This window comes from Aythya ferina, assembly GCF_964211825.1.
Source record: "Aythya ferina genome assembly, chromosome: 1".
NCBI classification, from domain to species: domain Eukaryota; kingdom Metazoa; phylum Chordata; class Aves; order Anseriformes; family Anatidae; genus Aythya; species Aythya ferina.
Genome location: NC_140296.1, coordinates 138,746,342 through 138,761,731, shown reverse-complemented (window position 1 = coordinate 138,761,731; position 15,390 = coordinate 138,746,342). Strand labels below are relative to the sequence as shown.

At 35.5% G+C, this 15,390-nt stretch overlaps 1 protein-coding gene across 18 annotated transcripts in view; it reads left to right on the top strand.

Annotated features, from left to right (window-relative positions):
* The window catches only part of PLEKHA5 (pleckstrin homology domain containing A5), a 168,138-nt gene that overhangs the window by 96,582 nt on the left and 56,166 nt on the right, over positions 1-15,390 (top strand). For all 18 annotated transcript variants that reach the window (XM_084537121.1, XM_084537110.1, XM_084537123.1 and 15 more), the window contains 4 exons: positions 2,704-2,787; positions 3,733-3,853; positions 9,961-10,065; positions 13,529-13,601. In XM_084537121.1, coding sequence (XP_084393247.1) covers positions 2,704-2,787; positions 3,733-3,853; positions 9,961-10,065; positions 13,529-13,601 — 383 coding nt within the window. The remainder of the gene's footprint in view (positions 1-2,703; positions 2,788-3,732; positions 3,854-9,960; positions 10,066-13,528; positions 13,602-15,390) is intronic.

Here is a 15,390-nt window from a genome sequence, read left to right as displayed (position 1 = left end):
TGTATATAATGTCAGCTACACTTTGATACATCTCAATGCCAAATAGAGTAGTAAGGAAAAAAAAATGTGTTTTGTCCAAAACCATTTTGATACTTTCAGAGTACTGATTCACTATATGATTTGAGACTGAAACAAAATATTCTTAAACAGATCTGTCCTTGCACCCACTCTTCTCTCTACTCTTTTCCTCCCCGTTTCCATTTTCCCTTCTGGTTTTGTATGACTGTCCCTCTAGGATCTTTGAGTGTTGCCTGTTCCTTTGTCAGTGTGGGCCAGGTGCACTCACACAGTTCCTGAGATGCGCTACCACTGTAGCAGTCTGATTATTGCTGCTCCTTGACCAGAAGTCCTGGTCCATTTTTTGAACATTTCTGGACATCAGCTGATAGCCAGCTGTCAAGGTTTAACGTGAACAGTATCATTTTGTCAAAACCTATGAAGTGCTAGCTCATCTCCATTTTATTTTCTGTTTGGTAGGAGAGTTTCTGAAATGTTTGAGTGAATAAAAAAAGGTTTTTTGGAAGTGAAGAAGAGGGATAATTAAATAAATAAAGCAAACACAGGATGCTTCTTCAGGAATATTTAATTTCAGTTTACTTCTGGACCATTTTCACTTGAAAGGTGTTTGTGGGATCATGGCTGTTTGGAATGGTACAAACATTCTCGCAGTGGTCTGTCTCCAGTCCTCTCATTGGGATGGATGAGCTGCTCCAACAGAAGCTTCTTTAGAAGCTGACCTTAGGATTCTGCTGAATTTAGTGAGAAGATAAAGATTAATTACTGGAGTTCATCTCATTAGCTAAGCTCCATAACATGTCTATCCATTTAGGTGTCTGTAAACTGCAGCAAGGGGAGGCAGAGTATGCAATGAGCTGGGTTAGAATTCTAATCTTGGACTTCAGGTTTATGCAGATTCGTCCAACTATCCATTGTTCGTGAAAGTAGGGTGAATATTTTATTAGGCTCTTATATGGAGGTAACTTGTAATTAAGTTATGCTCAAAAATTGCAAAGTGATTATGATTCAAAGGGATTTTCAAGAACCTGGGGAATGTTAAGATAGTCTTGTAAAGTCTAGATTGTTTGATAAAGTGAGAACGGTAGAGAGCAGAACATTTTCAAGATGAGTTGTGCTTCTTAGTTTTGAAAGCTGAAAAGGTTAGGCAAACAGGCAATAAAAGAAGTATCTGCTAAGGACAACGTGGCATTCAGGACTCCTGGTGTTTTGCACCTCTTCTGCCACCTTACAGCTGAAGCACATTTTTTTCCTCCAGGTTCTCTGCCCAGGAGTATTTTTAGTGCTGAACTTGTGATAAAAGAAGGCATAGTGTTATATAAAATCTTACAATGAATAATAACTTTTAAAAAAGTATTCTTTGCAGAAGTAAATATTTTAAATGGAATTATTGTTTCTTCATCATTTAAAGTGCTGTTTTCAGTTACTGTTGTTTGGCTTTCTGCATTATGTAATTTGGATGACATTTATGCGTTTAACACTTTAAATAATATGAGGTGAGTTCATTGTGAAACACCTGTGATATATCCACCTGCAGTCTGTGCTCATTGCCCAGCCTTAGTCTGAATACAGCCTGTGTGCTTTTAAATCACTGAACCAAGTTTAAATTTCATCAGTGCCCCTTTCCAGCTCTCTTCCTACATGACATAGGGGAGAGTTTCCAGGGAGAGTGTTGCAGTCCATCCTCCTTGCTCCTCACTGTGTCACAGGCTTGCTGCTCTGCCAGTTGGCAGCTCCGCGCTTGCAGGCGTGCTCGCACGTGGCATGACTGGGGCTGTGAGACCCTGCAGCATGGAGGGACACCACAGGTACAGAGGCCCTGGTCTGTGGCAGGAATGAGCTGGTTGGCACATCCTGGGGGCAGTAAATGCAACTCATCTTGACCCCATCCCTCCAATCCCCTCTTGGACTGGATTGCGCTAGTCGAAATATTTCCTTCTTGAGTGGCGGTAACTGGTAGTTGTTGAAGTTTGGCAATTTCTTTTAAGTTCTGGGAGCTGCTGTGATACAGCAACAGCTGTGGTTCAGGAACAAGGTCGCGTGAAATGAGTGGTGCATGTTGCTGAGAGTGAAGCCATAGGCTGACAGGCTGCCTGGCACCTGACGGTACTCCCAGGGGAGGCGCAGGGGAGCAGCACATGAGCTTGTCATCGGCCAAAACAGACCTGCGCCTGTGGCACCCTGCTCTGTTCCAGTCACGGGATAGTTATCTGCTTTATCTGAAGATTTTAACTGAGTGATTTTGTGTTTTAGGCTAGAAGACAATTGCCTTCAGTGTATTGTTGTTTTATCCTTACAGAGCAGTTATGCCTTAAGTTTGCCTACTCCTTGCATAGCTGAAGTCTTATTTAAAAGTATATACAGATTTCACTGAAGTAAATTATTAGTGATCATGTATAAACTAGTCATACTCTTATGATACTATTTTTTAAATTCAAAAACAATACCAACCTAACACAAATATCTTCTATTTTCAGAATATTCATGAAGATTTTTTGAGTCATTCTATCATCTTTTTATCATCCTTTTTTGTTTATATGTGTGTGCTATGTCTTAACAAAACATTGGTAATGATTTTCACTGGTTTGATATACTTAATGTGTTAGGTTTACATACTTGAGCTGGAAATTTGAAAAATAATTTTGCCTATGAATTGCCTACAACTTGTTTCTTATCTCTCCTCCACAGTCATAATGAACGAAAAGTAACTTGTAAGCATCCAGTAACAGGACAGCCTTCACAGGACAACTGTATTTTCGTTGTGAATGAACAGTAAGTAGCTATCAAATTTTAATCTGTATATTTTATAGTATTGAGCTAAGCTTCAGTGATTGCTAATTGTGATATTTAATTTATTTTTTCCATGTCAGATTAGCATGTATAAAGTTTTATTTATTTAAATTGTTTGAAAGCAATATTAAATGCTTAATATTATTTTATCTAAAAAGACAAAAGCCATTACCCAAATTGGTTATATATGGTAGAAATGCACTTTGTTTAACTGAGTAGATTTCTATTTTTCAATTCAGTTATTCTACAGTGTTAACAAACAATGCATATACTATGTAATAATCCAACAAACGTCCAACAATTCATTTTTAATCTTATAGCAACAATCAAGTGTAATTTACCTTGTTTTATCTGATGGTTTTTCCTTTATTGGTTATTTTCTTGACCAGCTGAGACAGTTTCTGAACCATTGAGTAATAACTTGGCTTTGCTATCTTCACATTAATTTTGTAGCATACACAATGAAATGTAAAAGTGAGAATATAAGACCTGACTTCAAGATACTATATGTGTCTGGATATTGGGTGTCCAATTCATCATCATTGCTGTGACACCTCTTGTATCGTAGCTAGAATGGAAACTGCCAGAACTGCAGTATGTGAAATTGCACAAATGTGCGTATTCTCACGGAAGTAGGGTAAAGCCATGTGGAGCCTTTGGAGAGTATTTCTTCCTGTTTGTCTCATGTTTTTCCCTCCCACCAACACCATAAACTAATACAGAAATCCTACTTTAAAACAAAATCTTGAAATTAATCTATGACATTTAAGTTGAAAACACAGTGCAGGTAACTTTACAGTGAAGTATGAACTGCTTTCAAATTGAAAAAGTAGGACACAGCCTGTATTAGGCTACATCTAGGGGTGCTTTTTAATAGCAGTCTGCATACACAGCATGTTCTAGTGCTATTACATACTCTATTTTCAGGACTGCTGCAGCGATGACGTCTGAAGAAAAGAAGGAGCGGCCAGTAAGCATGTTATGTGAAGCAACTAACTATAATCTGACATCAGATTATGCTGCTCATCCAATGAGCCCTGTGGGCAGAGTAAGTATGCCCAAATTAAGTTAAAATTATTTAGTTATTTCACCAGATACTAGACAGTACTTTATTAGTATTCCATTTTAAAAGCGAAACAAAGTGTATTTGTTACCTTTTCAGGACATTCAGTTCTTTACGTGTTTTACTTGGGAACTGAGGTGTTTGAAATTATCACTGAAGCTGTAATTTTTATCAGATATCTCAGATCTTATGACTTGCACGTACTTAAATTGTTGACAGAATATAACCTTTATAATTACTTAAGTGTAAATGAGCAAAATCTTGAGTCACTGCTCAGACATGCGGGTGTAAGCATTGTTAGGGATACACAATTGGCTAATTTCTTTTGGTAAGGTAACTATCTATAAGAAGTGGTTACAAGAGAGAGAGATGTAAGGTGACCCTGTGGTAAACCAAAAGGGCTGATATTATGATTTGCTGACATTGAACCAGAAATACTGGTTTCCTAAGAAAATTCCTAGGGAAAATCATGGAGATTCCAAGACTACCTTACGTTGTATCCCTCTTCCTTCATTGACCCAGCTTCTTAGAAAGCTAAGATGAATGCCCAGATGTTTATCCAGGTGATGGATTCAATTATATCTACTTTAAGTTTTTTGAATAAAGTTGGCAAAGCTATTGTTTGCATTTTTTCCATTTCGGAGACCTTTCATAAAAAGAAAGTGCAGCTGAAACAAAATTAATTTCCTTCATTAAATTTGTTAGAATACCAAGATGAACGCTGTGATTGGTGCTGACAGATGCAAGCCCTCTATCTTCTACCAAGCAGTTATCATTTAAACAAGTGGGGAAAACAAACAAACAAACAAACACATTTTTACTACCCATTGAAAACCTTAGCCCCGAGAAGTGTTTTTTGGCAGATTAATCCAGCCTGCAACAGAAAATAAATTTTGGAATGTCTTTCAATTGAGCAGATTCCTTAATTTCAAAGAACTGATATAATTTGTTTTCCATGTAGTAGAAAAGAAACGTCCTAAGATTTCTTAAAGCACTTTTTTGAAACACCTTTTTTGTTGTTTTAAATATAAATTAAGGATTCTGCCTGTCTAACGAGACATAAGAAAAATGTTATTTAATAAGAAAAGATGTCTAGCTTTCAAACAGTGTCTTCATCTATCAGTGTTGCTGGGGGGAAAAAAAGGAGTCACAAATTAATTATAAACAGTAATAAAATCCATAATCTCAATTTTTATATGTTTCTATTTGTGCAGGACAGACAGCTTATGAAGGAGTAAGAGTTGTAATAGTGGTGCAGATTGTAGTAATAGTTACACAGAAAATTAGTTACAATGGTGCTGTCTAGGAAGAGCTTTCAGATTAAATGTAGGAAATTAATTCCAATCTAGGGAGCACACATTCTACAAACATTTTCATACTCTCCCTTCGAAAGAGTAGTTCAGAGTAGTCTGTCTGTTTCACAGTGTTCAAGAAGGAAGTTGAGATTGCTACAGGCCAATTTTAATTTCTTTACAGTCTTTGATTAGCGACACTTCAGCTTCTTGTGCATACTTCTGTCTTTTGAAGGACTTCTTGCGCTACTCTTCGTTCCTCTTGTCTATTTATTCTAGTTTTTACATTAATCATTAATGTTGTAATTGCATTGGACAGTATATGCAATTACTGTACATCAGTTTTCAAAGGTAAACTTGTCTGAATTTCTACAGCCCTGTTTTTAATGTTTTGTTTTTAGGAGGAGAGTAATTGCTAAGTAGAACCACAACTAATATTAGTCAGCCTTAGGTGACTCTTATTAGGTGGCTGTTCAAGGCTAAAGGTTTAAATTGCTTTTAAAGACAACTATATAGAAGTTGCCCACTGGTTGAACTTGGATGCAACAACTAATTTTTATCTACGTTTTCATTGTTTGTCTCCCAGCTGGGATATTCTTAGCTGTCTTAACAACATTTGAATATAGTATGTAGAGGCTCTGTGTAGTACAGTGCAATAGGAGGGATAAAATATTGGTGAGGAAAGTAGGTTATAGAGTAGCAAAATGACAACACCTATTTTTTTATTCCTATTTGCAGAGAGAGCTAATGAATGTGCTTAATGTTGGAAGATAATGAGGAATGGAGGTAAAGTTTATGGTAGAACTTAAGTTGAAGACAGTTGAGGGGTGTAGAAATAAACTCTCCCTTTCATGAATGTTATCTGATTCAGAATAGACATGGCACTTGAAGAATTTTTTGTTTTGTGGCAGAAAGACTCATTGGTCTGATACTGTTGTTCAGAAGTTCGTATGAGGTGAGACAAAAATCACTCTCTCCCAGACAGAAGTCTTACTGCTACTCCTTCTTCCTCACTGTATAAAGCATGGTGACCAATTAATACACCATAGTCCTGGGCAGAGTACTTTTTTTTAAAATAAAGTATTGTTTCTCCTGTATTGGCTTGGAGTATATTTCTAGATTTAAAACCACTAGCATAGACCTCTGAGGAAGATCTCCGTAGGCTTATGGCTACAGATACATACATTTCTACCTTTCTTTTTAAAATGAAGAAGTCTTCCTCATTTTTATTGTGCTCTTTTCCTCTTTTTTAAGTGCTACCTAGACCGATATGATTACATATCCTGAAATGAATTTGGGAGATCATTTTTTTTGATGTGTAGATAAAGTGAGGCATGTCGCCAGTTCCCCTTCACAGTTCATCCCCTGCTCTTTCATCGCAGCCCTGATTATCAACAAAACAGTGCTAACAGTTTTCTCACAGTAAGTGGAATGGAGTCTACATTACAGGAGATATGTCAAATTATTTACAAATAATGTGCATCAGTTTGTCAATAGATATTTCACAGAGTACTCAAGCCAGTCCAGCCTTAAATGGCTAGTTTAGGCATAGCCGTGCACATCTTATCAGGGTTCAGGTTAACCAGAAATTTCAGAGTAATAATCATGAGATACATCTACATTAGCAAATTGCACAGTAAACAGGAGCTATATGTGCAGGGTACTATTAGTGCTCAGGACCAAACACCTGTACGATATTTTCACGTTGTATCTTCAAGTTAATCCAATAGTGTTCCTTGTGCATTTTACATTTTAGTCTTACCTAAAATAAATCCAGTTTTCTCTACTATGCATACCAAAGCACAGTTAGAGGGAATGATTGGGAGATTTTTTTTCAAAAGCAACCTCCTAATCCAAAATAAAATGCTGAGGCAGAAACCCACTCAGTTCATGGAAAACTGCAATATTGGAAGGCACCTAAATTGCCTACAAAATCTAGAAGGCAGTATCATCTTGGTTTGTGGTTTGGAAAAAAATTTGAGCCTTAAAGACTAGAAACATGTTTTTGAACAGAAGTTGAAAGTTCCAAAAATTTAGATTCCTGCTGTTTTGATTTTACATGCAGAAGATTCTTGAGCCCTGTATTTTTCAAATACTGAAGCAGTAAGTTTAGTGATCACTTTTCTGGTAGTTGAAGAGCATTTTTAAGTATACTTAGCAGTTCTGAAAATGGGAAAGAAGCTTTACGTAAATTCTGTGTCCCCTAGCAGCTGAATAGAGAGAAGAGCAGCTAATATAGTGATTAAATGTGCAGCTCCAGCTATTCTGGTTTTGTCCAGAGTTCAAAAACCTTGCTCGTGTTTTTCTTCAGGCTGAGGAAAGAGTGACTATCACTGGCTGAATTTCCTGGCGTCTTTCTCAGTACTGGGCATGTGCACGGTCCTGTAGCTTCTGTTTTCAGAAGCATCACAGTTGTTGGGACCATTCCTCAGAATGCATAAAATAGTACTTACAGTGCTGTGGAGTGAGAAGTATTCAAACCTTTCCATTTTTAATTATTTCCTTTCATACTGTTTCCCCAGTATGAGATATATTAGACGTGTGGTGGAATGGTCTGGGATGACAGACATAAAAAGAGGAGGAGATGGTCTAAAAAGTTTGAGACCGGATAATAATTATTATATATATACACCTACAATATTTAAATCCCACAGTACGTGGGAGGCTCAAAGGAGGCTGAGAAATCACTGTGAACAAATACTCTCTTGTGGTAAAATAATCTGAAGTCATCTAAGTCATTCTCTGTATTAGCTAAAATTAGAAATCACTTCATGTTCTGTTTAGTTGATGTATGTTTGTATTTACAGTTGCAAATACGTGTAATTAATGCATTAAGTCTTTGCTCAGAGTTCAGTGAAATTGGAGTCAATATGGTTTATAGTCAGACCTATCTAAGAGAAATCTATTTAAATTACCTGAATCTCTTAGTAGATGTGACAATAGTAGTACTTGTGGTTGGTTGTGTTTTCAGAAGTCATGTGTTAACCCTGTTACAAGTAATGGACATCTGGAGAAATCTTAAGAGTTTTTGACCCTTTAATATGTAATGCTAGGGAAGGGATGAGTGTTATAAATTATTTCTGATCCAAATCTTGGCACAGCTCTTGTGTAACATGCCAATGTAGTAGCCTTACTGGTTTAATTGAATAGATGTAGAATTAATTTTATAATGTGCTTTGAATTGTTAGAGGTGCTTTGTATTTTCCTTTTTTACATCTAGATGTCATAGTTCTATTAGCTTCTTTAAAAATGTCCATTTTACACTGGTAGAATTTTCCAGATGAAGATCTGAAAGATTTTGATTTACAGTTTGAATTAGGTCTTCAATCACTTGATCTGTCTTACTTTCCAAACAGATCTGAGTTAAATTTCTGTATCTCCAAGGGAAATAAAAGCACTCAAATGGTTTTTATATTCCCTTCCGATTCTTAAAAAAAGAAAAAGTCCTTGTTTCATTGTGTTGTAGACTTCAGACAAACACGCAGTTTTTGTAATGTTGTTCTTTTTAGAGTAAGCTATATTGTACTCCTCAGTAAATGGCATTGTTGACAAAAGCTGCACATCATTTTAAATTGCAGCTTTCAGTTTGATTTTAAACCTACTGTGGAATTCTCTCTAAAGCATGTATAAATCATAATGCAATTCTGTGAGGTATGTTGAGTTTTCCTAGAGAAACCCATACCCTAATTTGCAACAAAAATTGAGTGTGTGTTTAGCCTTCCAATTTGAGCATCTTATTTAGAAACTTTGCATAACTTTTCAGTTATTCTCAGTAGTAGAGATGGGAGAGCTGAAGCACAAGATTATATTGTCTAAACTCAAATAGTAGATTTGGAGCAGAGCCAAGAACACAGCTTAGAAAACTTATTTTCCTTTTTCTGCAGAATGGGATGCTTTCCTGTATTGCATTGCATGGTTTCTGAGGCACCAATCTTACAGAATTTAAAACACACACACTTAGCAGATTTAGTTGCACAACAAACTTTCTAAATGTAGACTGAAAAGAATGAAGTGTGAATTGGAAAAGCACTGCGCATTTCTTTATGCCTTTTCCACTTTCTTTGTGTTTCTCAAGTACAAGAAGAATGAAATCTGAAATGGTTTATATTTCCTGCTTTTCTTAATCATCTGTGATTGTTGCATAGCTGTAAGGATGTAAAAGATATAAGTGACAGCAGAAGTAAATTCTGGAGTTTAAGGACTAAAGACTCAAAATAGGCCTTAGTGCAAGTAGGTAAAATATTGAATATTCAAACTAGCCAAGGGATTTATGGTGTGGAGGTTTTTGAGGGGGAAGAAAGAATTTTAGAAAGTTACCCTATGTGTTAGGAAAGTGGAAGACTCATCAAGAACTCTGTGAATTATATCTTGTTGAAATCTGAGCATGTTTTCATTTATTAGGCCTATGTTTAAAGCAGGAAAGAGTAGAATTTTCTTACCCAGGTGATGTAATTTTTCATAATTAACAACAGTTCTGTTGGATGGAACTAGACCTACAGCTTGGTAGATTTTCTATCTGACTGATAAGAAGGTCAGATATGTATTTGTTCTTTATCATTTAAACAACAACAACAAAAATCTTTGTTTTGGGATTTGTCTCTACATTTTTTGCAAAGAAATAAGGAAGAAATTTTGAAGCCATTATAACTATCATGATTCTTCGCCTAAAAAGGAATACAGTTTGCATTCTGTAATCCCCCTGATAGATGTGTATAAGAAAAAGATCTCAAAGAAAATTCATTATAATTTTTTGACAGATATTGATACCACATTTTCTTCAACCTTTTCATTTTAATTTAGACATCACGATCTTCAAAGAAGGTTCATAATTTTGGAAAGAGATCAAACTCAATAAAGAGGAACCCTAATGCACCAGTTGTCAGACGTGGATGGCTCTACAAACAGGTGTGTTTTCCCCTTTAATCTTGGGTTGCTTTTTTGTGGTTATTGGCTTTTTTGGTTGTTTGGTGTTGGTTTCTTTTTGGTAAGGTGTATAATATACAGAAGACAAATGTTTGTAGAAAATGTAATTGTGACGCCAGAGTGAAAGTATAAAGTAGGAGAAACTGATGTAATATTTCAATTAAGTATCTACCTATTAGGCAACATTGTGATATAAATGAGAAATATGCATTTTTTTTTCCAGGCCTTTATGGGCTTGAAAAGTCTAGGCCAATGCTGGTGGTAAATAGACAAATGAATTTGAGGCATACTTACATAATGGGACAAGGATATATGATCCATTATATTGTTTTTGAAATTCTGAAATTTCTTGTTTTAGGATGTATCTGTTAACTTTTTTTTTTAATTAAGTAAATATTTTCAATGCAAACTGTCAATCAAGCAAATTTCTCACATATGAAAAGATGGGGGAATGACAATATACATTATAGTTTTCTTAAATCAAAGATGATCATCTTGATGATCATAGAAGGCAGTTTAGTTTTCTTATTGAACGTAAACTAATCTGAAGCATTTGATCTTTATTGTTTAGTGACAGTATACCTGCAGATTTGCTAGTCTGCAGTACCAGGCCACTTGCACTTTCTTACTCTGCAAGAAACAACAAAACTGATTGTCATGTTAGGAGTATGTCTTCTTAAGTCCATCAAGAACCCTCTAAGAACTCGTCATGTAAACTCTATCAAGCTGTGAATGCCTGTATATAATTTTTAATATCCACTGTCATTTATTCTCCTTACTCTGATAAAGTAGCTTTCTGGATTCTGTTGAGTCAGTTTTGAAAATTCACTACTAAACAGATTTTTTTAGCAATTCTTTCAGTAGTAAGTATCTGTTTAGTAGTAGATTTGTAGGTTTGTCCATGTTTAGATACTCTTGTGGCCTCTATTCTCATTTAGTGTTGAGAGAGAAAATTCATGAGGGTAACAGGTTGTTGGTTTGTTTTTGTTGTTGTTTTTTTTTGCTTTATGGGGCTATTTATATTACACTTCTTGGCATAGAAAAAGCAACTTTAATCCTGAGACGATCAACTAAGTTGACTGAAATACAAAGTCTAAATTACAGCACAGGTACTTGTGTGGATGAGTATCAGTGTTACACAATCTGTCTTTCTGGTATATATGCAAGTATAAAAATCTCCCCCTGCAGTAGAAACAGAAGTTTGCTGATACTTTGCTTCATACTTCTGAATAAGTTAGAGCCCTTTGAATTCCTCATTTTGATGGTTTGGCTTTTCATTTTGAGGTCCTTTGCATTGAGTTTTACATGTATGGAAAGTGAAGTTAAGCACCTAAATCAACTTAGTGGAATGCTCTAAAGATTCTTACCTCTTTGTTTCAATCCAATAGTGAAATATTCAGAATGGATATTCAGTATACAAAGTAGTGTAAAGATATTGCTTTCCCAAAAACTAAGTCCATTATAATGTACAGTTCTTTAATTCATGAAGAAACAGTAACTATATTTTAAGATTGCAAATTTGTTAAGGTTGGAAGGGAACTCTTGATCATCTAGCGTAACCTCCCCTGCTTAACCAGGGTCAGTTAGAGCCAGTTGCCCCAGGCTGTGTCCAGTCTGGTTTTGAATATTCCCACAGATGGAGACTTACCACAACCTTTGTGCCACTGATCACCACCATCTGGGCCTGGCATTTCAGCCAGTTTTCAGTCCATCTCATTGTCCAAATGAGGTGGACTGTCCATTGGAATGGTTTTGTGTGTAAAATGATTTAAATGCTTTGATGTTTGATTGTGTTGTGTAAGGAATGATTGCTGTATGTTTTCATGTTGTAGTAGTAAATGAAAGTTGATTTACTCACGAGTTTAACCAATAGATATTATCTTCAGGAATCTACAGGAATCCCTCAGGAACATACAGTAAAAGTATGTGCAGGTTTCTTTTTGATAATAAAATGACTTAACATAATCATATAATCACAGAGTACAGTAAGTTTTGTTTGACCCAGGGTGTGGTATCTCATTGCATGTAATGCCAATTTTCTTTAATTTGTCTATTTATTATAATCAGAATCATGAGGAAAAAATAGTTTGTGAATTACTGATACAGAAGGGGTTTACTTCCAAATAAGAAAAAAATAAAATATGAGAACCACATAGTCATTTTTTGTGCCTTTCTGCTATGTCTAAGGAAAGCAGAAAGATCATTCCTGGAGTGTTTCATTTTTGACAGACTTTTGTACATGACCATGTAGAAACCTGTTGATGTCTTTGAGTGATGGGAGAAATGTGATGTTGCATAACAGCTTCTTTAGCAAGCCTGTCTGAAGGTTTGAATTAATCCTTTGTACTGAAGAAGTTTAGAAATTTTCAAATCATAAGGTTGATTTTTATAAGCAGCGTCCTTTGGGCCAGGGGTCCTGCATTCTAATCCACTACTGAGTTAGTGACCTTGTCAGTAGGGGGAGGAAGCCAGTCTGCCCCCTTTGTGTCTGCTTTGCCAGCTGTGAAATAGGAGCTGACTGCTACGGACAGTGCTTCTAGACTTCATTAGTATTTGTTAAATCACTTTGAAGTCCTTAGAAGAAAGGGGCTGTGAAATGCTTACTTATTCTATTTATGAAGACTTCTGTAGCAGATGATTATTTTAACTTTTTCTGAATAATATTTCATAGCTAATTCTTGACTTATTCCTTTTTCGTCCTTCAGAACTTGCCCCCACCCCAAAAAGAGCAGAGTTTGAAATAAGAGGCTAAAAATGATGCAAACATTTCTTTAAAAACAACAGTTTTTCTTGAGTATAGTTCAAGATTTCAGATTTCATTATAGAATCCTTCTTGGTTGTCAGAAAAACTATTCATGAAAAGAATATTGGTAATTCACACGTACCTTTCTTCTTGGAGCAGATTATCATATTTATGAAATCTAATCCTGCTAGGATGTGCATGCTGCAATGCTTCAGCTTATTTTTGCTGCAGTGTAGTGGCAGTCCTTCATTCGGAGTTGTGTGGTGTAAATTGATTATAAACATAAAACGAAATAGCTTTAGGAATAAACTTTGTGGGAAAGAATTTGCTCTAGATACTTGAGCAGTAGTAGAAGATTAGAATTTTAGTAGACAGTTTCTTCATAAAGCAAAGGATGGCTTTTTAAGTACTATCTTGCTCATTTAACAAAAAAGTGTAGATTGTTTCTGTTTAGTGTAGATTGTAGTCTCTAGTATGCTGAAATAATGGGCTCCCACTGCATCTCTTCTTGAACCATGTTAAAGGCAGGCTTCCTGGGTTTCCAGCATCAGGTCTGTAAAAAGAAGTCAAAGGTACTTAAAATAAGTACTTAGCTAGGAAAACTAGCACATTACCACAGTTTCGTAGTACTCTGTTTACTTTGTGAACTGTTTATTGTTTGCAGATGTAAAAGTACTTATGTGATTTCTTTTATTAATACAGGACAGTACCGGAATGAAGTTGTGGAAGAAGCGGTGGTTTGTGCTCTCTGATCTGTGCCTCTTCTATTACAGAGGTAAGTTCCATTCAGGAAAGGTTTGCTAGTTTCACTGCAAGCAGATAAATTTTGACTCACTACTCAGTGTAAGAAAAAAGAAGCTGCTACGTAACTTAATGGAAGAAATAGTTGTGTAGCTGCCAATATCCAGGCCTATTACTTTTATTTTTTTCTTTTCCTTTCTTAATTAGCAATTTCATATAATTACTTCCTTCCTGTCAAGTATGCTTAAAGGGCAAATCCATTCACAACCACCTCTTTAATACATTCACATTCTAGATCGTACTTTTCTCACTACTTCTGTTGCTAGAAAGTAAATATGTCAAGTTAAATCTGATTTCTCATGCAAATGAAGTAACTGAAATGGGGATATGAAAGGTATAGTGAAGGGGGGCTGAAGCTCTGCCTTTACAAAGAAAAAGAGAAAGAGAAATTATATTCCTTTTGGGAATCTAATCAGTGCTCATGAATATTTGTAATGTAAATGTCCAGTTTCATATGAGTAGAAGTCTCTGCTGCATTTGAAACATAGAAGAAATCTGTTAGTACCTTTATGTAGCTACATCACATGTATTTTACAAGGGAAAAATGAGCTGCTTGCAATTCTAGTCTGGTGATATTTATGTTGCAAAACTGATTTCTTCACCATTATGGATTATTGGCTGTAGTGCTCCTTAGAGGATAAACAGGACGTGTGCCTGTGGAAACGTATTCAGTCCTGAAATAAGGTGTACAATAATAATGTTTTAAAGGAGGCTAAGAGCAAAGAAGAGTGTAAAGCATGGCAAAATAGAGGAAAATGAACAGAACTCCACAGCCTTGTGAAGAGTAAAAGAGGGTTTCAGTTTGCGAGAGACACTAGGAATTGGCAAAAGTGTTGATGCTGGTGACATTGAAAGCCGTGACTGATTAAATTAAAATGCTTTTCTGTTAAAGTGCAGCGTATTTCTGTGCTAATCAAGAAAAATCAGGTCATAAAACACAGAAGCTCTGTCTTTGTAATTTTAGTTAACAGATTCTGAATTATTGAAACATAATCTAGCTATGTCTCTTTACCCGGAAAAGTATACATTGGTGGATAAACAGCTGTGGAGTCAAAATTAATCTGTCATTTCAGTCATGCAGGCATCAATTGCTCTACAATTACACTGCAGTTAGTTAGGTGGTCATTACATACTCTATGCTTTCTTATGGGGCTTTCTTATTTTAAACAAGTCTTCAGGCTTTCTCTTTGAAAGGTTGTAAAGAAATTGCTGCTTTGTCGTTTCATTAAGAACAGATTAAATTGACCTAAAGTGCTGCAAATGGATTGGAAAAAAAAAAAAAATAAATCCAGGCAGCTCTATAATCTTTCTTGTTATACATTCTAGTGTACCTAATAAGCTGAAATACAAGCAAAGTAGTCTAAATTGTTTACATAATAAACATCACTTTTAGCTGTCATTCTCTTACGAGAAAGCAGTTAAAGCTTATAAACTTTAAGTAAACTGATGTTTAGTGAATCTTAAAAGTATTAGAAATGACTACTAATATTAGAAGAAAAGATACACACTCTAAACCCCGTGCTTTTAAATTTTTGTATTAATTATGTTTCAGTTATTGGAAAAAATGGAAAAGGGGAGCAATGCACTTAATGCTAGACTGCAAACAGTGCTTCTAGCTGTCTGTCTGTTTATGATTACTGGTTTGTTGGTGTTTTGTTGCGGTTTGTTTTTAGTGTGTTTTTTTCATTTTGTTACTAAATCTTACTGGACTTTTATGATATTGTTACAATGTTAGCAGCTAATACTTAAATCTAATTTATAGA